The sequence below is a fragment of the Myotis yumanensis genome, unplaced genomic scaffold (genome assembly GCF_028538775.1).
Source record: "Myotis yumanensis isolate MYYU_CA2020_CCGP unplaced genomic scaffold, mMyoYum1.0.hap1 SCAF_11, whole genome shotgun sequence".
Lineage (NCBI taxonomy): Eukaryota > Metazoa > Chordata > Mammalia > Chiroptera > Vespertilionidae > Myotis > Myotis yumanensis.
In genome coordinates, this window is record NW_027223762.1 from 69,151,530 (window position 1) to 69,177,052 (window position 25,523).

At 42.0% G+C, this 25,523-nt stretch overlaps 1 protein-coding gene across 4 annotated transcripts in view; it reads right to left on the reverse strand.

The window, feature by feature from the left end:
- The window catches only part of UXS1 (UDP-glucuronate decarboxylase 1), a 112,892-nt gene that overhangs the window by 23,998 nt on the left and 63,371 nt on the right, over positions 1–25,523 (reverse strand). For all 4 annotated transcript variants that reach the window (XM_070429851.1, XM_070429850.1, XM_070429852.1 and 1 more), the window contains 3 exons: positions 22,030–22,090; positions 15,209–15,389; positions 924–1,028 (listed from right to left, as the gene is read on the reverse strand). In XM_070429851.1, coding sequence (XP_070285952.1) covers positions 924–1,028; positions 15,209–15,389; positions 22,030–22,090 — 347 coding nt within the window. The remainder of the gene's footprint in view (positions 1–923; positions 1,029–15,208; positions 15,390–22,029; positions 22,091–25,523) is intronic.

Below are 25,523 nucleotides of genomic sequence, written 5' to 3' on the forward strand. Positions count from 1 at the left end.
ATTCAAATTGAGTGCTAGCTTCCCAAACCTATTTATAGAACCTGCTTCAGATGTCCTATAACTAAACCTGTTTTCACTTGACATTTCAAAAAGAGGTTTCTTTCTTCCAGTTTGTAACTAATCAAAACCCCTAGTGTATTGGGCATCTGTGCCCAGCTTACCCCTGCCTCCCATCTCAAGCATGGACATGTGCGCATCACCCACGTCGTGTGGAAATACACTCATGCAGCCCTTTAAGGGCTCCCTCTCATCTCACTCTCCTAAGTGAGCCCTGCAGTTCTGTCTGGAGCCAGGACTAGGCTTCCACAGCCCCTAAGGACAGTTGTCCTCCCACGCCCTCCAGAAGCGCTCCTGAAACATGTGTGTGTGTGTGTGTGTGTGTGTGTGTCCCTGTCTGTGTGGTGTGCGTCCAGTGTATGTGTATACGTGGGGTGTGTCTGTGGGGGTGTGTCTATGTGTGTGGTGTGTGTGTCTGTGGGTTGTGTATGTGTGTGTGTCTGTGGTGTGTATGTGTGCTGTATGTGTCTGTGTGTGGTGTCTGTGTGTGTCTATGGGGTGTGTGCTGTGTGCGTGTGTCTGTGTCATCCTCTCCAACCCAATCTTGGAGCAGAGCCACCAGTGCCCTTTCCAGCAGGGAGGCACCACACTGTGAGTCAGAGGGGACAGTGGAGGGAGGCTGGGTCCTCACCAGAAGCACAGGTGGTAGTCCAAGGGGACCGAACTGGGACAACACAGACTGGTTAGTTACTACAACGACCATCTCCCCGCGACCAATTCTGATGCCAAATAAAGTCTCAGTGAAATAGCCCACGGGGCGGGTGAGAGAGGGTGTCAAGAGCAGGATCACGCTCCACAGCACAAAGGCCTACACGTGGGCTGTCTACAGTATTCTCAACAACAGCTGCAAAACAAGGGCAACTCACCCAGCATGTTTAACGTCCCGATCGTGTTGGTCTTCAGCGTCTTGATGGGGTTGTACATGTAGTTTGGAGGAGAGGCTGGAGAAGCCAGATGGTATATCTGGTCAACTGCAGGAGACAAAACGGAAGTATGACATTTCCAAGGAGAACACTAAAAAATTATGAATGCCTGAGTAGACACTGATTAATAAAGGTGTTTGTGTAACTTTACCAAAATGTTACTTATTTTATTATTCTCCATAGAAACTAATTTGCCATTAGGAGAACTTTAAACAAAAACTGAAAGTCTAATTATCTGGAACGAAAACATGGCTGGGCCAATTATGTGGATGTTTCTCCTCTAATCAGGGTCAATCTGAGAGCTGAGCTGGTTGTTTTCTGAGAAGACCTCCCCAGTAAAGCAGTCCAATTAGAAGACTGAGTTTTCAGACCCAGAATTAAGCACAAATATCTAAAGCAGCGATTCTCAACCTTTTTTCATCCCATGGGTACACAAAAATCACTAAAATTCTCCAGCACACCAAAAAGTGTATTTTTTTCTGCCAATCTGACAAAAGGAATAGGTACAATTTAGACTCATTCACATGGAATGCCTATCATTGGCTGGCTGTGTCATTTATTCAGCAATCTCAGGGAAAAGAGGTCAGTGCCCCAGACTAAATGGTCAGGTATCGCATGTTCTAAAAATTGTTGCGGCACAAAGTTGAAAATTGCTGATTTAAAGTAAACATTTTTAATCGGTAAAGGAAACCTGGCATAAAAGCAAAAGGCTCAAACATTTGTAAGAAAACAACCTTTCACTTGGCTCCTATGCATCCAGTACACAGGAGGAGGTTATAAAGCCACAAATGGCACAACAATTCTGACTCCACCCCACCTCCTCTCATGCACAGGGATTACTTCAACATCACCCCAAACCCTGCTCTCCAGGGTCAGTAACTCCTGCCACACAACAGAGAGGCCCTTGGGCACAAGGTCTCCTATAAAGGAGAGTGAGGAATAAGCCCATAGGAGGAAAGCCATCCCTCCAGGCAGACGGTCTGGGCCACTGTAGCTCGAGGTCGAAGAAAACAAGCACCATCATAGGAGAGCCAAGGAATGGGGGACCCGAAACCCCGCTGCACAGGAGGCCTCCCTTGCTCACAGCCTGAGCCCCAGGCAAGGGCACCGGCAGCAATTCCTCCACGACCGCCCCTCGGGGCTCCCCCGGCCCCTAGCCTCCCACCCTCTTCCCAAGCAGGGACCAGGGCCCTCCTTGCAGGGAACAGCACACAGGGGCTAGGTGTCAGAGATGACGGGCAAACTCGAAAAACAGTCCCCATGATGAATACTGCTTTAACTTTCTCAGAAAATCCCTGCCACCCAAGAGTACCCAAGCTCCCACCCACACCCACACACCAACCGTCCCCTGAAAATCTCCTGTCAGCTCCAGGAAGGTGTGGGAATCACTGCAGCACCTGGAAGGATCTGGGGCTGTTTCCTGACACGCTCCCCAAGCCCGGAGGGAGAGTCGGATGAGAATTCCTCATCCTCAGACGAGGAGCAGAAGTGGCAGCTCCAGTCTGTGGGCTTGGTCCCCACTTAATTCACTCCAATTATCAGTCTTTCGAGCCTGAGAGAGAGGGTTTCTGAGACTGTGTACACAAGAGCCAACAAGGCTAGGGGAAGGGGGTGCTGGATGGTTCCAGGGACAGTATCTGTGGGAGGAAATTCCAGGCACTGCACAAGTTCCCGGAATAGCCAGTAACTTTTTTCCTCTACCAGAAGCGTATGTGGAGGGAGGCAAGAACAGCATGCAAAAGACTGTGGACCCCATCTCCTGGATACTTGTGAGGCTTCTTTGTTTGCCAAGATTATTCGAATTCACACTTCCTGATTTCAAAACATATTACAAAGCAACAGTAATCAAAATGGTGTGGCGCTCGCAAATAGACAGACATATACACCAATGGAATAAAGAGCCCCAAACAAATCTTTTTTGTATATGGTCAAATGATCCTCAACAAGGGTGCCAAGTCACTCAATGGAGAAAGGAGAAAGGGCCCTAGCGGGTTTGGCTCAGTGCATAGAGGACATTACTCGTAATAAAATAAGCCAGTCACAAGAAGACAAACACCATAGGAATCCACCTATATGATGAGGTTCCTAGAGCGGACAAGTTCACAGAGTCAGAGAGCAGAATGGTGATTACCAGGGGCTAGTTTGGGGGGCATGGAGAGAAAGATAGGAGTTATTGTTCAATGGGGATAGTTTCAGTTTAACAAGGTGAGAAAGTTCTGGAGATCTGTTTTACAACAATGTGAATACACTTAACACTACTGAACTGTACACTTAAAAAATGGTTAACATGGGACCCTGGCCAGGTTCCTGAGTTGGTTAGAGCATTGTTCCCATACACCAGGGCTGGGGAACCTTTTTCCTGCCAAGGGCCGTTTGGATATTTATAACACCATTTGCGGGCCACATACCATTATCGACTTAAAAATTAGCCTGCAATAATCAAGTTTAATTAACTCACCCCTAATGCCTTAGCAGGGCCAGACCAAATAATTTCACAGATCATATAGGGATCAGACGTTCCCCACCCTTGCCATACACCAAGGGTGCAGTTTGATCTCCGCCAGGGCACATACAAGACTCAACCAATGAATGTATAAATAAGTGGAACAACAAATCAATGTTTCTCCCTCTCTCTTCCTCCCCTCTCTCAAATCAATATATGGTTAAGATGGTAAAAAACAAAGATACTTATGAATGACGAATGCAGATGAAAAACAAGTGTTAGTGAAAATGGGTAAAACATTTATTAGCAAAGCTGAAGTAAAAAATGAATGGTTTTGATTTATGTATTTGTTCTCCTCCCTTTCTCAACCCTGAGAATATAAGGGGTCAAAATCAGGCTCCTGCCACTGCAGATCGTTCGAGATCCCCCATTACCCATGGAAGCCTGAATGCCTGGGCTCCTGGCACCCTGACCTGGACGCTCCAGGCAAGAAGACTCTGGGCACTTATAATATGGATGATTAAAAACCACTGGGTTAACTTAAAAATAGAACCCCTGGTGTTGAAAGGATACTTTTTCTTCAAAAAAACCCTAAAAACACAAAAACCTTTTAAAATTGTTTTCAGTCTGTCAATATATAAATGCACTGAAGGAATCTAATTCAGTATGAGGAAACTCCTGTGACTGCTGCCCAACTCCCATCAGTTTTTCTGAGTTGATAAGTAGCTAAAAACAAAAAGTAAATAAGAAACCTAATTCTTTAATTTAGTTCAAAATACTTTTAAAGTTCTCTTGAGATTTCTTCTTTGACACATGTGTTATGTTGTTTAATCTCCAAATATTTTTTGGTTTTCCAACTATCTTTATTATTAATTTCTATTTTAATTTCAAGTGAAGAATTGGTAGTTATAAAATAGTCACAGAGACATATAGTACAGCAGAGGAAATATAGTTAATAACTATGTATGGTTTCAGATGGGTGTGAGATTTAGTAGGATGATCACTTAGTTATGAAATGTCTAATCTCTGGGGTATACACCTGTAACTAATATGATACTGTATGTCAACTATGACTGGAAAATTAAAGATTATTAAAAAAAACACCAGTATAGACAAAACAAGAATTCTGGTGTGCAAAATGCAACCAAATAGAGTACTATTGGCAGTGGACTTGGAATCCGGAGATCTAAGTTCTAATGCCAATTCTGTACTACCTACACCTGGATATAAAACAACGGGAAAGCCCTGTCTGGCGTGGCTCAGTGGTTGGAGCATTGGCCTGGGCACTAAAGAGTCTCGTGTTCTATGCTGGTCAAGGGTATGTACCTGGGTTGCAGGTTCGACCCTCGATCTGGTGGGGGCCCGTGCTAGTGGCAACTGATCAATGTGTCTCTCTCTCATCTCTCTTTCTCTCTCCCCCCTTTCTCTCTTTCCCCCTCTCCCCTCCTTTCCACTCTCTCTGAAAATCAATGGAAAACATATCTCAGGTGAAGATGAAATAAAATGGGAAAGATGCAAGTTAGCAATGGAAATCAAATGGTCTTTAAACAAGAAGAAATTAGGATGTTTGCCAGATGTAAAACAGCATGTCTTGGGCTTTTTTCATGCATAGAATGAGATCTAACTACATTTTAGGATTTTCCTTTCCCAACTTTGAATTCTGTATTCTACTTTAAGAAATTACATTAACTGTTATTTCTAAAATGAATTTTCTAACGTAATTAACGTTAGTATATTAAATCATATTAGGAGGCAAGAAGATTTTCTGACTACTTATTGTTCCCTCCTTGAACAAACTGCACTCATTCTGGCACTTACTCATACACTCTTTCACTGACTTATAAGAGCCTTATTAGAGATCTCTCCTTTGGTTATCAAACTCTCTCCTTTTATTTCACTTTCCAAGCATGTCAGCCTCCATGTTAGGCTAATGTCCTTAAAAATGTGGATGGTTCTTCAATATCTATTGAATAAAAGAATGAATAACTGAAAAGAACATAGGAACAGCCAGCAATTATTCAATAAATACAGTGACCATGCAGAAAATATTTTTCCTCTCATTTTAAAACCACATTTTAACAACTCAAGATTGGATTATTAAAAAACGACAATATAATAGAAAATAAAATGAAAAAAACACAGTATATACTATGTTCTTTGTTTTAAAAAACAGCAGACAATATGTTTTTATTGATTTTTTGAGACATAGGAAGGGAAAGAGAGAAACATCAGTGTGAGAGGGAGACATTAATTAGTTGCCTCCTATACACTACCTGACTGGGGATCGAACGCACAACCTAGCTATGTGCTCTGGCTGGGAATCAAACCTACAACCTTTTGTGTACAGGATGACACTCCAACAAACTGAGCCATCTAGTCAGGGCATATACTCTATTCTTATAATATAGTAAGCTTGAAAAAAGAAAATGTTTTAAGAAAAATACATTTGCACTAATTATCAGAAATGGAAAAATATCCCGTGTTCATGGGTTGAAAGAATCAACATAGTTAAAATGGCCATATTACTCAAAGCAATGTAAGATTTAATGCAATCCCCATCAAAATCCCAATGTCATTTTTTAAAGAAATAGAACAAAAAAATCATCAGATTTGTACCACAAAAGACCCCGAATGGCCAAAGCAATACTGAGAAGAAAGAACAAAGCTGGAGGTATCACACTACCTGACTTCAAATTATTCTACAGAGCTGCAATCATCAACACAGCATGGTATTGGCAGAGAAACAGACACACAGATCAATGAGACAGAATAGAGAGCCCAGCTACAAAACCACACGTATATGGACAGATAATTTTCTACAAAGGAGCCAGAAACACAGCATATTGGAGTAAAGATAATCTCTTCAATAAATGGTGCTGGGAAAATTGGAAAGCCACATGCAAATGAATGAAACTGGATTACAGTTTGTCTCCAGTTATAAAAATTAACTCAAAATGGATCAAAGACCTAAACATAAGACCCGAAAAATAGTTGCATAGAAAAAACAAACAAGTACCAAACTTATGGCCATGGGTCATAGAGAACATTTTATAAACCTGACCCCAAAGGCAAGTGAAGTAAAGGCAAAAAACAAATGAATGGGACTATATCAAAGTAAAAAGCGTTTGCACAGCACAATAAATGAACAACAAAACGAACAGGCAGCCAACCAATTGGGGGATGATATTTGCAAACAGTAGTTCCAACAAAGGCTTAATTTCCAAAATATACAAAGAACGCATAAAACTCAACATCAAACAAATAACCCAATCAAAAGGTGGGCAGAGGACCTGAAAATACACCTCTCCCAAGAAGACATACAAACAGCCAATAGATATATGAAAAGATGTTCAACCTTATGGACAATCAGGGAAATGCAAATCAAAACTACAATGAGATACCACCTCACACCTGTTCGAGTGGCCATTATCAACAAGACAAGCAATAACAAGTGTTGGAGAGGTTGTGGGAAAAGGGAACCCTCGTTCACTGCTGGTGGGAATGTAGACTGGTAAAGCACTATGGAAAGGAGTCTGGCGATTCCTCAAAAAATAAAGAACAGAGCTACCATATGACCCAGCAATCCCACCCCTGGGTACATACCCGAACACCGCGAAATCATGTACTTGCAAAGCTATATATACATATATGTTTATTGCAATATTATTCACCGTGCCAAGACATGGGAACAAACAATACGTCCCACAATAGATGACAAGAAAAAAAGATGTGGTACCTATACACAATGGAATACTATTCAGCCATAAGAAAGGACAAAATAGTGCCATTTGCAACATGAATGGACCTTGAGATCACTATGCTTAGTTAGAAAAACCTAAGAAATATATGATTTCATTCATATGCGGAATATAAAACTGAAATTTATGAACACAAACAGCACTGTGGTGGTTGCCAGAGGGAAGTGGGAGAGGGAAGATGAAGGTTCTAATATATGGTGACAGAGTTTTGACTTGGGGTCATGGGCATATGGTGAAATATACAGATCTTGTAACATATATTGTATTTTTCTAGGAATTTTTCCGTTTCATCCATACTGTCCAGCTTGTTGGCATATAGTTGTTCATAGTGTTTTCTTACAATCCTTTGTATTTCTGTGGTGTCAGTGGGTACTTTTCCACTTTCGGTTCTGATTTTATTTATTTGGGTCCTCTCTTTTTGTTTCTTGATGAGTTTGGCTAATGCCTTATCAATTTTGTTTATCCTTTCAAAGAACCAGCTCTTGGTTTCATTGATTTTTTTAATTGTTTTTTTAGTCTCTATGTCATTAACTTGTTCTAATCTTTATTATTTCCTTCCTTCTACTTACTCTGGGCTTTTCTTGTTGTTCTCTTTCTAGTTCTTTAAGTTATAGGGTTAAATAATTTATTATTAATTTTTCTTGTTTTTTGAGGTAGGTCTATAGTGCTATGAACTTCCCTCTCAGGGCTGCTTTTGCTGTGTCCCAGAGATTTGGGTTGTTGTGTGTTCATTTGCATTTGTTTCCAGAAACTTTTTTATTTCTTTCTTGATCTCATTGGTAACCCATTCATTGTTTAATAACATGCTATTTAGCCTCCATGTATTTGAATGTTTTTGGGTGTTTTTACTGTAGTTGATTTCCAATTTCATTCCACTGTGATCTAAGAAGATGCTTGACATGATTTCAATCTTCTTGAACTTGTAGAGACTTGTTTTGTATCCTAACATGAGGTCTATTTTCGTGAATGACCCATGTGCACTTAAGAGTGTATATTCTGCAGCTTTGGAGTGAAGTGTTCTATGAATGTCAATTAAATCCATCTGGTCCAGTATGTCCTTTAGAGTCACTGTTTCCTTGTTAATATTTTGTTTGGAAGATCCAGTGAAGTCAGCAGGATGTTAAAATCTGCCGGGGTTCTTGTTCCAGCATCTAGAAGGGTTCAGCAATCTGGAGAAGGGGCTGTGCGTAACTTAATAAAGAGTCCAGAGAGGAAGCATAATTTTGAAAGGCATTTGGGGGTCAGAGGAGCCTAGCTAAAGAAACTAAGCCAGGTGTGGGCAAACTGGAGGGCCGGTACAAAAGCATGGATGGAGTGTTTGTGTGAACTAATATAAATTCAAAGTAAACATCATTACATAAAAGGGTACGGTCTTTTTTTTTTATTTCAATAGTTTTATTCATTTCAAACATTTTAACAAGAAGAATGTAAACACTAATTATTATAATTTGAAACTTCAAAAAATGGAGGAATCATAGCACAATAACATACCTTATATTGAAGATGGCAAAGGCAAAATAAAATTGCCTAACAAAGGAAAGGTACAAAAGCCTTTCAAATTAAATTTAAATATAATAAAATAATTTAAAACTAAAACAAATAGAAAAGAACAAAATGTGTAAACAGTAAATTAAACATTTTCTTTAGTGCAACTTCCAAATTATGCCCGGGACTTAGATGTAGATGGCAGTGTAGACTGGGTTGAAAGGTTTTTGGTCTTTAAAACATCAACTTCAGTGGGAACAGTGTTGTTGGTCTCCTTTTTTAGCTAATGCATCAAAGTCTGGAGTTAGTTTTGTTGTGGCTATTCTCAGGATAGATCTGAGGTGTTCGTCAGTTAAGCTGGATCTGTGAGGGGCTCTGTTGATGTTCATGACGCTAAATGTCTGCTCACAAACATAGGTTGGCCCAAACAGCACCAGTATCTCTGTGCCATCCTCCGGATGTTTGGGAAAGTGGCTTCATTAAGTGAAGCATAAAAGTCTCTTAGTTCAAGAGAGCTGAATTTCTCCTTTAGGACAAAGTCAGACTGAAGATCGATGAGTTCCAGTTGCACCTCTTCTGGTGCTATTTCAGGGTTTTGTGACAAAGGACAGGCCACCAGTTGAAGTGACTGGTCAATTTTTTCAACATCAGAAAAACAACATGATTAAGTTGTAATATAGACCTGCACAATGATTCCTGGTGAATAATACAGTGAAGAAAAATAACATTTTGGTTAGGGTTCTCCTCTTCCACTTTATCCTGAATTCTTTTTAGCAGTCCAACATTTTTTCCAGTTAAATTTGGAGATCCATCTGTCGTGACATTAGCAAGTTTACTCCATGGTAGCTTCATTTTCTCGATGACAGTAGACACCCGGTCATACAAGTCCTCTCCCCGTGTTTTTCCTTTCAGTGGCTCCATGGCTAAAAACTCCTCCGTAATTTCAAAATTGTCACTAATCCCTCGGATAAAAATTAAGAGCTGAGCAGTGTCCTTTATGTCATTACTTTCATCCAATGCTAGTGAATAAAACTTAAAGAACTCTGCCTTACTATTTAACTTGCTGGCCAAGTCTTCATCAATCAGTTCCACTCGACGAGTTACTGTCCTGCGCGATAAGCTGAGTTTTTCAAACTTGCCTTTGCTCTCTGGACACAAGAGACCTGCTATCTCTATCATACATTCTTTCAAAAACTCGCCTTCAGAGAGAGGTTTGCTAGCTTTTGCTAATTTGAATGATAGCATAAAACTTGCTTTGGTAGTTGTCTCTTGAATTGCAGTTTGTCCGTGAAAGACATTTTGCTGAGCCTGTAATTTAGCCATCAACCTCTGTGCAGTAGCCTCCCGTTCTTGAGGTGACTGCTTGCTAGCATAGTTGCCATGCTTTGTGGCAAAGTGACGGTTGAGATTGTACTCTTTGAAGACTGCAAGTGTTCCCTGGCATATCAGACATACCGGCATTGATCGGACTTCGGTGAAAAAATATTTTGTTGTCCACTCCCTCTTAAACAGTCGGCATTCACTGTCCACTTTCCTTTTCTTTGGTCCACTCATGTTTAATATTGGGCTAAAACCAACAGTACCGTTCTCTTATTAAATTCTTTACTAAAATAAGACAGTAAAGTATAAAAACAAGTGATTAAATTTGCTCTACTATAACATTTTTGGTCTTCTAAAAATATATATATATAACAAAATCATCTGAAAAAGTTCAGACATGGGACAGAGGCACACCCTGACCATAGAGAACAACCCCTTTCCTCCATAGGAAACCTGTGTATCTTTCACACAGGCCCTTTGTTTATGGTAACACACATAGCTGCACATTGCTGTGTCTTCCAGACACACTTGTATGGGAGGTGCTAGGGCAGTGCAAAACATGGGTAACCAGTAGTTACCACTAGCACTTCCGTTACTGGCAAAAAACAGCCGCAGTGCACATAGTGTGAAAGAGCCCATTATCAATGTCAGATTGCATCCACTGGACTCTATAAAAACAACCAAGTGCCACTTTTAAATGCCCATTGCAACAGTTTTTCTCATTAAAAGCTGGAAATGGCAGGATATTTATATATATACCCCTACTGTGACAGCCTGGCAGAGCATTACAAAGGAGAAAACCCAGCATTTGGTGATGTCCATAAGTACAAGACTTCAGGCTGTCATTACCAGGAAAGGGTTTCATCCAAGTATTAGATATGAACATTTGATTTTCAGTTTTGCATTTGTCCAATTACTTCTGAAACCCTGAAATTAAGCGATTTTGTAATAAAATCTTTAGTTCATCACATTTCTATACAATCTTTTTGTTCAACCCACTGAATTAGGGTTCGTTCACACTAGCCGTGCTGCCGTTGCAGTGTGGTGCAGTACTGCAATGCAGCGCAGCTAGGGTTAATGCAGGGTACACAGGTTTCCATCATGTTTGTGTTGATGCTAATGTGCAGTGGTGCATGTTAACACAAATGCCCTGTAGCACGCATTTTTACAGGCGCAAGGGGGAGAAGCAAACGCAGCGCAAAATGCATTTGTTTTGCCGCTAACACATGCGGTTAGTGGCCACGGTAGCGTTACTGATACCACATCCGTATCAGCAAAAAAAATGCAGCCGCAGCATGGCTAGCGTGACATGTCCTCTGTGTGTCTGTCTTTTTCCCTACTGTGTGCGTCTGCAGTGGGAAAAAAAACTGCAGTGGATACAAGCCCTAAAAGCTGAAAGTCTTTGTTGTTTTATTAACAAGTCATTGTGATGTACAGAATGTGGGAACAGGAAAAAATTGTGTTTGAGTAGAGCTCTTAATCTTACCTCAGAAAGGCTCTGATACTGTGCTCTCCAGGGGCGTGTCTCCCTACATCACCACGATAACGTGGCTACGCATTCCCAGGGTGATGTCGGAGACGCGTCTGTGGGCATTACAAAAAGCCTCTGGAAGATTGAGAGGTTGTTCCTTCTACTGAATGGGCGGATATAAATCGGCCCACTCAGAAGAAGGAGCTGCGACCGTGTTTCCCGAAGTTGCCATGTTAACACTGCTGCTGGTGAAAGGAGGGGAGAGCAAGAGAACCCTCTGCTCTTTCAGCTCCGCAGGCCGGATAGAACAGCCGAACGGGCCACCGCAGGCAGTAGTTTGCCCACGGCTGTACGAAGATCTCCTCAGCTCAAGACCCCATTCTTTTTATTAACACAAATTGTCCTGAGGCAAGGCAGAGACAGACATTTCAAAGGGGTAGGGTTTTGTATACACAGTCCATTGTCAGATTTGAGGAAATGCCTCCGGCTGTTCAGATGTTTGACCAGTAGGAGGCAATAACATGTAGATTAAGATGCCCTGAGTTGTCTGGCAGCAAGCAATCATTTTAATGCACCCTTTTCAGGTTTGGGGAAATGCCCTTGCTACTCCAGATGATTCAGCCCTTGCTGACATGCTGGAATTGGCTCCCGGCAAAAGTCCCCTACTAAGATTGTATTGTTATCAATCTCTCCCTTAAAGTCCTCTAGAAGTTTTAAAATATATTTAGGGGCTCCTATATTGGGTGCATATATGTTTACCAAAGTTATATCCTCTTGTTGGATCGATCCCTTTAGTATTATGTGGTGACCTATGCTGTCTCTTGTGATGGCCTTCACTTTGAAGTCTATTTTGTTGAATATGAGTATTGCTACTCCAGCTTTTTTCTTTTCCATTTGCATGGAAAATTTGTTTTCATAACCCTTCACTCTCATCCTGTGTGTGTCTTTTGTTCTGAGGTGGGTCTCTTGTAGATAGCATATAGTTGGGTCATGTTTTCATAACCATTCAGCTACCCTATGCCTTTTTATTGGAGCATTCAATCCATATACATTTAAGGTTATTATTGATAGGTACTTATTTATTGCCATTTTAATTCTGTATGGCTAGGTTTCTCTCTCTCCTTCTTATTACAGCAGTCTCTTCAGCTTGCCATCACAAGAGACAGCATAGGTCACTACATAATACTATTTTTTGTAATGCTTGCTTGGTGGTGATGAACTCCTTTAGCCATTTTCTTTTTGTATGGGAAGCTCTTTATTTCAACGTCTACTTTGATAGCTTTGCTGGATTAGTACTTCATGCCATTCCCTTCTGGCCTGTAGAATTTCTGATGACAAATCAGATGACAGATTTATGAGAGCTCCTTTGCAGGTAACAGTTTGTTTTTCTCTTGTTGCCTTTAAGATTCTCTCTTTGTCTTTAATGTTTGGCATTTTAATTGTGATATGTCTGGGTGTGGGCCTGTTTGGGTTCTTCTTGCTTGGGACTCTCTCCGCCTCCTGAACTTGTGTGACTCTTTCCTTCACCAGGTTAGGGAAGTTTTCTGCCATTATGTCTTCAAACACATTCTCTATCCCTTCCTCCCTTTCTGCCTCTTCTGGAACACGTGCTATTCATCTATTGTTACGTTCCATGTTGTCCCAAGGCTCCCTTAAGTGGTCCTCCTGTGTTTTTTTGTGTTGTGTTTTTTTTGGTTCTCTGATTTGAGTGATTTTTTTTCCTATCCTGTCTTCCAATTCACTGATCTGATCCTCATCTTCTCCTAATCTGCTGTGTATTCCTTCCAATATGTTCTTTATTTGTGCTATGTCATTCTATATTTCTGTTTTCATAGTTACTATATATTCTCTCATGCTGTTGAGCATCTTTACCATTATTATTCTGACTCTATATAATATAAATTTCTTATCTCCAACTCATTTATCCCTTCTTCAGGAGAATTCTTTTGTTCTTTCATTTTGGGTGCCTGTTTGGGTTTGTGACTATGTTATAGGTAGATCTGCTATGCCTTGTGGGAAACTGTTTATTGCCTTCACCATCTGATAAGGGTAGACAGAGAACCCCCACCTCCCCAAGGCTGGGTGCTTTTGAAGCCCTAACAAAGGTCAGAGCCAGGCGCCACCTCTGTTTGTCCAGACAATGGTAGCTGAAACTACTCCCCCATTTATTATTATGTAAATCCTTGCTGATGGGCTAGTCTGCCTGTTGCCAGGGGTCACCTGCCTAAGGGCTATGCTATGAGTGCATTCCAGATCAATAAAAGCTTGGTGAGGCCTAAGCACGGGTGGAAGTCCTTCCCCTTGAGTTGGACTTGCCCGCCTGGTCCCCCAATATTTCCAAATTATCTCTTGTCTTTTCATTTTCATTTGTGTGTGGCTCTGCTTCCAGTTCCTGAACCCTGATCCACGCGGGACGTGGGAAGGAAACACCCAACAATGCCTCTCAATCTCTAGTGCAAGACAGTGTCAAATTAAAAGCAAAATTTTTTAAAAAAGGCAAAAGAGATTTAGATTTCTTGTATGAATTAACATGTAAGAAAGTCTAATCTTTTTAGTAACCAAAAAAATGTACATCAAGCCATGGATTTTTCTATCAAATTATTTTTGTTAATATTTTTTAAGATAATAATGTATTAGTGAAATGGACACTATCAAATGACAAAGAAGCATTAGTATTCGGCACAGTTCATATATAGATTCTTTATTGAGGAAATAAAATTCAGACACATATTTATAATAAAACCCTGGAGAAATTAAAATAAGGATACAATTACAAATAAACCATAGTATAGCCATATAATAACACTGTTGAGCAATTAAAATGGCTCAAGATACTTTCTACCAACATGGGAAAATGCTTGGGATTTGATATGGGAAAAGCAGAAGGCTACACTATGCATGCAGGAGGAGCATATCCTTACAAGCTTTGGAGTCAACCCAAGGCTGGATTCTGGCTCATTTGCTTAACAGCCCTGGAACTTCGGGCAGGCCATAGCACGATTCTTTTTCCACATTCAGGGGTGGACAAAAGTAGGTTTATAGTTGTGAGTATGAAAAAAAAATTATTCTTGTATTATTATTTTTTATTGTCTTATTTATTTACTATTATTATTATTAACCTACTTTCACCAAAAAGGTATGCAGATTTGACTCCTGGTCAGGAGGAGTGCTGGAAGCAACCAATCGATGTTTCTTCTCATCTCTATGTTTTTCTCTCTTTCTCCCACAGTCCCTCCCTCCCTTTCTCTGTCTCTAAAAATCAATAAGAACATATCCTTGGGTGAGGATAAAAAAAATAAGAAATGTGAATATACCTTTTGGGGAGGTCACCATCCAACCCACTGTAGCTCCCACACCATAATTCCTAGAAGTGTCCAAATTATCAGTCAGCTTTAGACTTTTACATGTGAAATTTCATTATGAAGTCAGCATTCTAGGTCATCTACCTTCCCATAGAAAGCTAGAAGTAAGTTCTCATGGGTGGGTAGGCATCAAACCTGTTAGACAAGAGGGACAGATGTGTATGACACAGCCCCACTTCTATAGGCCATGAAGTTTAAAACCAGGGGGACTATGTAAAAGTGAAGTCACACACTTGCTCTGTCATAACCATTTCTTATCACAGGAACTAGACTGGTGTCTTGTGCATGGGACGACCAATCAAGCACAAAATGCAACACAAACCGGACAGGGCGGAGTCGGACAGCACACCCGCAAGGCTCTGATGACAACAGGGCACGGGGGCACCCACCTTCAATGTAGAGGGGCTCCACCACATCGTGGTTGATCAGCTCGAAGTTCTCGTGGCCGATCCAGTGCTCCACGTTTCTCTTCCTGCCAGTGAAGAAGTTGTCCACCACAGTCACTTCATGGCCGTCCATCATGAGCTTGTCAGTGAGATGGGAGCCCACGAAGCCCGCTCCTCCAGTTATCTGCAGCGTGTGGGACATCCCAGAGAAAGCACAAGAGAACGGGGACAATTAACTTCAAGAAGATGTATTTCTGGGGCAGCCACAACTGAGACGTCCTCTGGAACAGGGGAGAAAGGAGGGTGGCAAAGACTTTACAGCAGCATCCTTACTGCTCACTCCAGGGCAAGAGGTCACACCATCGGTCAGCTCCCAAACAGTGAAAACTGCAACTACCACCCAGCAAACAGGTCAGAAAAGTAGTAATTACAAGTTCAAAATGTCATCTTTGACAGAAAATTTTACATTCTTAAAAGGTTCTTGAAGCACTATTCCAGACAGCCCAGATGCAGACCTAAGTTTCAGTGCGTGGAGGAACACACAAAGATGCCCGTGGTGTGGTGTATGCGCAGTAGAATATCCAGCCCAAGGGAAGGGAAGTCCTGGCCCTGTGCAGCCATGGGCGCACCTGGAGGGCGTCCTGTTGAGTGAGCCAGGCAGAGAAAGACCAACACTGCTTTCACTCTGCTTGGAAGGTAAAGGTCAAAGCACAGTGGTGGCTACCAGGGAGGGGAGGACAGGAGATGTGGTTTAGTGGTTTAGGGTACAAACTTGCAACTACTAGGTAAGTAAGTCCTGGGATTATAAACAACAGAACTGTCATATAAACACTAAGCTAGCAAGAGACCATATCTTAATTTGTTCCCAACACTAGAAGAAATGACAAGTGTGTGACAAGATAGAGGTCTAAGTTAATGCTACAATGGCAGCCATAACGCAATATAAATGTGTGAAGTCAATATATTGTACACCTTAAATTTACACAATGTTGTATGTCAAATATATCTTGATTTAAAGAACACAAAAAAAGGTTCTTGTTTTATAATGAATGGGATACTGACCATCACTTATATAGTTCTAATACGACTCCTGCCAAGTTTTAGAATTACTACTTCTTTTTTTTTTAAGTGATTAGCAAAATGCAGAGATCTGGGGAACTAGCAAAAAAAAAAAAAGTGATATTTACAATGGACTCAAGAACCCCATGAAAAATTAGTATCTTTCAAACGGTTCATAAGAACAAATTAATGAACAATAGATGCTGTTTGCAGACCAAAGCTCTAAACGCACAAGTTCCACTGGCCGGGTAGTCTGAGCAGGAAGGCAAACAGAGAAATGGTGCCTGTGAGGGCCTGTAGGGGACGGGAGAGCAGCAACAACTGTTCTAAAACTTACACCATAACAATGGAAAAGTTACATTTAAAAATTTTTTAACTAATAAAAAGACTTTATTCAAATGAAGTGGTGTAACTGAAGGGCTAGACACAGCATATTTCGTTCCTGGGAGGTGGCAGTAAAAAAAATAAACTGGAAAACAGGCGTATGATGGGACTGTTCTCTGTCCTACTTTCCCACTCCTCCTTCTCTCCATCAAAACTTGCGTCCATCTCATGCCCTTCTTCCAAAGTGAAAATATTTACAGTAGGGGGAAAAAAATTATTTTTACCTAAAATAAAAAGTACAAAAAGACCTAGGTCTATACTTTTAGAACAGTTAATTTGCCATGAAGTCCTGTTCAAATAAAATTTGACACATGTCCAGGTTTATCACAGATAAGAATTGGCTGTTCTGGGTGGAAAAGGTCGAGCAGGAGGGGTACTGCCTGCCTTAGGAAGAACCGTGTGCCAGCCACTGATTAGGTACTGACATGTGCTCTGATGGAAACACAAATATGGGTTAGAGTATGAAGGGTTGGAAAATCCTGGTACTCCAACAGCTTTCTATCAGCTATACTCATTCTTTACTGAGAGCACCATTTTCTAAGTCCCTCTGTTTAGAGGTGGATCCAGAGGAACTGAGGTTTTGACCAAGATCCATGATCACTAATAATCTATAATAATAAAAGTGTAATATGCTAATTAGACCAGACAGCTAAAGGACCTTCCGGATGAAGCTGCCACAGCGGGGGCCAAGGCAGAGGTGGTTAGGGAAGATCAGGCAGGCAGGCAAGCAGTTAGGGGCTATCAGGCAGGCAGGCAGAGTGGTTAGAGGTGATCAGGTAGGCAGGCGAGTGGTTAGGGGTGATGAGGCAGGCAGGCAGAGTGGTTAGAGATGATCAGGCAGGCAAGCAGTTAGGAGCCAGCGGTCCCAGATTGCGAGAGGGTGCAGGCCGGGCTGAGGGACCCCCCTCCCCCCATCCCCCGCCCCATGCATAAATTTCGTGCACGGGGCCTCTAGTGATATATAAGCCCACAGGTTTAATTCCATGTTCTCCCCACTACCTGTTCATCTGTCCAGTTTGAGTTTTAGCTTTAGCACTCCTATAGTGTGCTGTATAGATTTTTACAGAGAATTTTCTGAAAAAATAACTAAACTTCAAATTGATTCACCACTAGGTGAGAATTCATTTTACTTTACCTTTATTTGATTGTATTTCTCATGGTTTCCACAGTTTTTAAATGAGAAAAATTATATCTTTTTAAAGGAAATGTAACTTCTTCTACTGTAACTATATCTATGTGCAACTGTTTGTTAAATAAGATGTTCTGTGCCATGCTAACTCTACCTCAGAAATGCAGATCATGTATTAAATTATACACTATCACCTCCAACACTTCCCTAGTTTTAGGAAGAACATAAAACTGCTGGAAGCACCTTAGTGTTGTTTAAAAAGAACTTGAACTGTTTTTCTTGAACAATGCCTTCCTATCTAAAATACTAAAAGATTTATGTGACATAGCTGGATGGTTATAATGGCTTCCCTAATGAAGTTCAGCCCATTAAGCAAGCATTTAAAATAGAAACAAAGCTGGTGGAAGCATACCTCTGAGGAAGCTCGCTCAGGAAGACTGATCACCAAGCCCAGGCGTACCCCTGAATAACAAGGAGCTAATCTAATAGCCAGGAGACAGTAGGAAGAAGAGATATAGACCTCTTACACAGCTTGGCATGGCTCTGCAGTTTATGAGCTCATCTATATGTGCTTGTAGTTCTTGCTCTTTCGGGAATTAACTGGCAACTAAAGTGACCTAGTTCAAGGTCAGCATTCAAAGTCATGCTACTTGGTAAATCAGCAAAAACTTCTCCAACAAAACCCTGTTTTTGTTCTGTGGCTTCAACAATTACTGACAAGGCTTTTAAATTTCACAGCAGTATGCCAGACTTGGGCACCAAAGTGACTTAACCTATGAGGTGGCAGATGAATGAAAACATTGAGTCCACTTATTGTGGTTATGTGTAGAGTGAAATAAATCCAGTAATACTCAGCATTGCCAGGAAGAGCATCCCACATGGAAAAGTAATAATAACCTTTGAAGACTGTGCAGGATCATAAATTAGTGCAGAGCACCATACTTTCTAATCACAGTGACACAAAAAGAATAGAATTATCTTTCCTCTGCAGCTGAAGACGCTGATATAGTCCTCAAATCGAACTTAAATGCAAAACAATTTTGATGTGATGATGGGTGTACAAGTAAATAGACTTTAGATCTGCTCAGGGTGAGATTTATGTAAGCCATCTAAAGGCAAAAGACCTTCTGTAACTATTTATGTGGGGGAAACAGAACTAATATTGATTCAGGAGTGTGACTTTGGTGTTTGGGGTACATACTAGATCAGTGATGGCGAACCTATGACACGTGTGTCAGAGGTGACACGCGAACTCATTTTTCTGGTTGATTTTTCTTTGTTAAATGGCATTTAAATATATAAAATAAATATCAAAAATATAAATCTTTGTTTTATTATGGTTTGCAAATATCAAAAAATTTCTATATGTGACACAGCACCAGAGTTAAGTTAGGGTTTTTCAAAATGCTGACACGCCGAGCTCAAAAGGTTCGCCATCACTGACCTAGATGATGGGTGGAAAAATAAGAAACAACCTTGTGTACTAACCCTTTATATTAAGGTCACAGATAAGACATTTTTCCAGATGGTAGTGTGAGGTACTCTGTAGACCTGTTCCCCAGCAAAACAACCATAACTGGTGAAAATTAATTGAAAAACGAACCACCATTAGCCCTGGTCAGGTGGCTCATTTGGTTGGAGCACTGTCCCATGCACCAAAAGGTCGTGGGTTCAAGTCCCAGTCAAGGCACTTAACTAGTTTGGGTTTATTCTCTGGTTGGGGCACATAAGAGAGGCGACCAACCAATCAATGTTTCTCTCTCACATTGATTTCTCTCTCTCTCCCCCTTCCTTTCTCTAAAAAAGTCAATAAACATATCCTCGGATAAGGATTTGAAAAAAACAACAACCATTTAAAGTCTCTAGAAATTATCACAAGAGTATACAACAAATGAAGAAACATTTATGCAAGAAATGTATTAAAATTCAGTAAGAGTCTGTGACACTTATGCCATGGCTCGCTCCCCCCCTTCAACCTTCCACACTCAGTTCACAGTGGGAGAGTGGCGGGCGTGGCCAAAAAAAAATGGAGCTCCGAGTCAAAAGATGGAATCTCACCAGGAAGGCAGCCACCAGCACCTCTCATCTCCTCCAGCTGTGAGCAATAGAGGCTAAATTCCTGGCAAGCAAGCCAGATGGTGAAGAGCTCCCTCCCTCCACCCACTGGGCAGCAGCTCCACCCCAGGCACAGCAGGCTGTGACCAATGAGACTGGTCACCTTGTCCCTGTTTGCTCACAGGTGGAGATTCCTATGAGCAAAGAGGCGAGAAGATGGGGCCTCTGCACCTGCCCAGCTCCTGGCCTGTAAAGAGCAGTGCTATTCCCTCCCAGCTCCAGAGCAGTGGCTGAGGTCTCCCCAAGGGCAGGGGCAGTCACACACATAGAGAGCTACAAAGCTGCCGCCCAAATCAACTTTACCTGAAAGAAAGTATAGGGAAGTTCAAGCATAAGGGTGCTCTCAAAACACTGGAGATGGGGGTGGTAAGCAATACAAAGGAGGCTGGTAACTCTATGAGGACAAGCTAAACCACAAGCCAGCAAGTTCAATAGGAAGACCCAGAGGAAGAGGCATCTAAGAGCCCTCCTGGGGTCAGAGCAAACCTCAAAGACTGGACTCAAAATCCACCTCTGCAAAGAATTTAATGGACCAGATGAGGAACAGTTTATAACCCAAAGCATTATTGAAAGAACAGTTCACTCAACTGGCAATTACTGGGGCCTAACAATTGGTGTGACACCACACAAGGCAGACGGCTTAATAGGGACATCAGGGAACAAGATGGTCAGTACTAGCAAGAGCTCTGCTAGAACCACTGTCATCCCAGGGTGAGTGTGTCCATGCCCAAGTCTGTGCTCTCCAAGGGGCATCCACAGAGCTTCACAATTCAGGGGACACAGATGTCACTAAAGCAGACGAGCCAAGTCACTAAACAAACAAAAATAAAACTAGTCTCCCGGGGAGAGGAGAACAGCATCCAGACTTGCTACAATATACTACATAAAATGTCCAATTTTATACAAAAGTATGCGCTCTGCAAAGAAACAGGAATACGTGACCTGTACAGAAAGACACACAGCCAACAAACACTGCCTGTGTTCCTCAAAACAACTATCACAAATATGCTTGAAGAGCCCTGGCTGATGTTGCTCAGTGGTCATAGAGCCAGCCCTTGCACTGAAGGGTCTCGGAGCTCAATTCCCAGTCAAGGACATGTACCTAGGTTTGTGTTTGCTCCCAGCTCCCTGGTCAGGGCACATGCAGGCGGCAACCAGTTAATGTATCTCTCTCTCTTTCTTTTCTTCTTTCTTCTTTCTCCTTTCCTTTCCCCTCCCCCCTCCTTTCCCCTCCCCCCTCCTTTCCCCTCCCCCCTCCTTTCCCCTCCCCCCCTTTCCCCTCCCCCCCCTTCCCCTTCCCCCCTTTCCCCTCCCCTCCCCTTTCCCCTCCCCTCCCTTTTCCCCTCCCCTTTCCCCTCCCCTTTCCCCTCTCCTTTCCCCTCTCCTTTCCTCTCCTTTCCTTTCTTTCTTTCTTTCTCTCTCTCTCTCTCTCCACGCCCCCCCCCCCCCCCCAAAATGGTCTGTGAACCAGAAAAGGTTTTAAAAGCCACTACTCTGGAAAAGTTTCACATTTCCTCAAAAAGTGATACACCCAGCAATTCCACTCATACTGAAAAGGTACATACTGAAAAGAACTGAAAACCTATGTCCTCACCAATACTTGTACACATTATGTTCAAAGAAGCATTATTCAAAGTAGAAACCCCAAATGCCATCAACTGATAAATAGATAAACAAAATGAGGCACATCCATACAGTGGAATATTGTTCAGGAATGAAGTACTGATTCATGCTACAGCATGGATGAACCCTGGACAAATTATTCTAAGTTTAAGAAATTAGATACTAAAGACCACATATTCCATCATTTTGTTCATATGAAATGTCCAAATCGGGAAAAGCCATAAAGACAGAAAGTGATTTTAGTGGTTGCCAGGAGTTAGGGGTGGGGATGGGGGGTGGGAAGAAGTATGGAAAATGACTGCTAATGAGCATGAAGTAATTTCTTTTTGGTGTGATGAAAATATTCTAGAATTATAACACGGTGCTGTTTACAGCTTTGTGAATACACTTTGTGAATGGTAAACCATTGAATTGTATATTCCATAAGGGTGAATTTTATGGTGTGTGAATTAAAACTCAATTTAGAAAACAAATTCCTTAATACTACAAATATTAATCAGATATGCAAACTTACCAAAATTCTTTTACGATCCTTTTCAGATAAAAATTTTACAGGTGGGTATTTCTGGGTGAAGCTGTATAATACAAAGAGATTAAAGAAGAAAAAGTCAAACATCTCACATGAGTATTTTCTCTGCTTATTACCAAAGCAAAGGCCAGATTTTAGAACTTACTATTTTTGTTCTTCTCTTGCTACTCCAAGTAGTGGGGCAGGAACCAAGCAATCAGTAGCTAATTTGAATTCAAGAAATAGCTAATCTGCTCCTAGTTTCGAATCAAGTTAAGGGTATGCCTTGAGATTCTATTCCTAGAAGGGAAAATTGAAGAATGTGTAGACTACCAGCAGCCAAAGCTAAACACTAAAGAAGGAAGGTGGCAGCATTGTCACCATGCTGTATCAAGGCCTGGAAGGAAGAAAGCAGCTGCATAAAGTAGACCCAATGTAGGAGACGAGCCTCAGGGGAGTGAAAAAAGACCGAAAAGCTGATCTTCCTGATCCGGGCAGGTTCACAATTCCAGCACCCACTCGGTGGGCAAACTACTAGGCATCAGACTTTCTGTCTCTCACAGTCTCTTTGGAACCTACTACAGGAAACTACTAGGTCTCCTCTTATCTTTCAATGCCTCGTGCCCCAGGTAATGGGGCCATGGGTCCTGACCCACACTAATATTTCAGGAGCAGGTTAGCATAAGTCATATATAAGATGTCAAATGAGAGTTGCTAAGTACAGATTTGAAATAACCTTTTTTTAAAAAGGCCTTTTTGTTTGCTGTGGCCTTCCACCATTTATGAGAAGCACCTGGTAATTAAAACCTTATGACTGTTAGCTCCACTGTTCAAACTGCAAGACAAGCTACTCTCAAGGCTACATTCTTGCATACCCTGCCCCCGACTCTTTTTACAACTCAGGAATAATTCTTACCAAGGAGTCTCTAGTTAGTAGAAAGTTCCCTTTCTCCCACCCCTTCGAATAAGCCCTTTTTGAACTTGTCATAACTTTTGCTCTAAGCATGTTTTACAGGCTCAGGGGGGAGTAGGACATCTGCCTGGACTGTCTCCTGACAGACAGACAAACTCAATCTCACCCAAAATCCTCCTCCCTTCCTTGTCGCTTAGCAACAGTCAAGGATTACAAGGGGAAGCCACTCTTGTTTCTGCCCTGTGTTGATTAGCAATACTTGGGCCTTTCCCTTCATGGAAAGTATAATAAACTTCCTCTCTGCATCTCTTCTTTTAGTGAGAATTCTTTCACAGTCCTCACCACCAGCCAAACCCTAACAAATTTATTTACACAAATTCCAAGAAACAGGCTTTGTTGTTACTATCTTAATGGAGAGTTGCTGGGCCAGGGGCACTGTCTTCATGCCCTCCACATCTCAGCGGGGATACCGAATGCATCAATGGTTGCGGAAGAGAACAGAATATGACAGGTAGTTGGAAAGAGGGCCTTGAAGCAAGTGTTCCTCACTGAAAGACCCATTAAGTTGGAGGGTGGAGCAGGAGGTCTTTCCTTTACAATCTAGACATTCTCCTATTAGGAGCTTCCAGATTCTCAAAAGGTCAAGTCCCCCTTGCAGACTACAAAAGCAGAGGCAGGCAGGGGGAAGGTGTGAGGGAATGGTGAGAAACTCAGTCTCCCCCTGGTTAGCTCTGTGCATCTCAGCACTTCCTGCTCTGTCTGACAGGAAGGGGCCATCTTTTTCCTTTCTTAATTTATTTTTCAATTACACTGGACATACAATACTATATTACTTTCAGGTGTACAACATAGTAGTTGGACATTTATATACCCCATGAAGTGACCACCACAATAGGAGAGCGGTTGTCTTTAGCACACCCCACCATAATGAGTGCGTTGCTGTGTGGACCAGGGCCAGCTCCACCTGCAGCCAGAGGAATCATGCTGGGAGGCGGGGGAGCCGATAGCCGCCTTCGCTGGGAAGCAACACTTTCTGTTACTGCAAATACTTCCTCAGTCACACAAGTGTAGGACAGCAAAGTAAACCTCAGCAACGCTTGTGTGCTACCCTCACACCAGCCACAATTCCCCTTGTCTTCTCATGTCCACCACTCCAGACCCAATCCCAAATCCCACCAACAGAATGAAGTATCTATACTAATAATAGAGGAATATGCAAATTGTCCTGGATGCCATCACATAACAACCAATCAGGATGGGGGCAGGGCTGCGGCGGAGAGCTCTCAGCAGGCCGGCAGGGGAGAGCAGTTAGGCAGCTAGGGGGATCAGGCCAGGAGGGGAGAGCAGTTAGGCAGTTAGGGGGATCAGGCCAGGAGGGGAGAGCAGTTAGGCAGTTAGGGGGATCAGGCCGGGAGGGGGGAGCAGTTAGGGGCATCAGGCAGGCAGGCAGGTGAGTGGTTAGGAGCCAGTGGTTCTGGATTGCGAGAGGGATCCTGGATTAGAGAGGGTGCAGGCTGGGCTGAGGGACCCCCACCCCCATGCACAAATTTTGTGCACCGGGCCTCTAGTGAATTAAATAACAAACATTTTCTTACATCCCCAAATTAATTATTTAGTAATTACTTTATGCCATTTCAGACTCCAACCTTATTATTTAATGGGATAGCCAGTAAAGAAGTTTTTCTTAGAGTTTAAAGTATCATTATTTGCTATCTACTCAAAGAACATTTAACAATATTGAAAGAAATTTCAGAGACAAAAAGGCAGTTTTAGGGAAAGGTCGGGGGTGGTCCCTGGGAGAGGAATGTATGAGTGATGGAAAGGAGATAGCTCCAAGACGCCAGAATGCTTATCTCACTTTTGCAGAGGATGGAGAAATGTTACAAGGGAAGTATACACTCACAGAGGAGAGAGGAATGTTGCAAGATAAGGGGGAGAAGAAAGGGGGGCACACAGGGGCTCTGGGCTTTGAAACTGCTACTCTGCATAAGAATGACCAATTAAGAAAGCACAAGGGTCATACACTAAGGAAGGTCCAATGAGAAAGGGTCATGAAAAGACAAAGAGCTGCAGCCTTTATAAAACCGGCGACAATGAGGCTCAAAAAGGATTGATTTTTTTTCCCCCATAAGGGAGAGTGAGCAGGTTTTTCCCATTTGGGGACCCCTCCCCAGGGGATCCCCTGACCGCTGCCCAAGCAAAGTTTGTATATGCTTCCAATAAACTTACACATTTTTTACTAAAGAAGCCTTTTAGTCTGCAAGTTTATTCTTCAAACTTCGTAGGGCAAGAACCGACAAGGGGGAGATTCTGCGCTCCAAGCCCCACGTAACAATATGAAGATGGAATTTTTAAAGTGACATGTAGTCAAAGTAAGGAAGAGGGAAGGCCCACATGAGCCGTGTACTTGTACTTCTGGAAAAGCACTGTCCCATTTTTTTCCCCTGAAAAAAATATAATCATGACCTTTCAAAAGTATTTCTTAGGGGTTACTTTACTCAAAGCGACAAGCACACCAAGACATTATTTCCAGATACATTCTTATCCGGCTAGTGTTGAGATGGTGGTTTGGGCATTCCTAAAACAG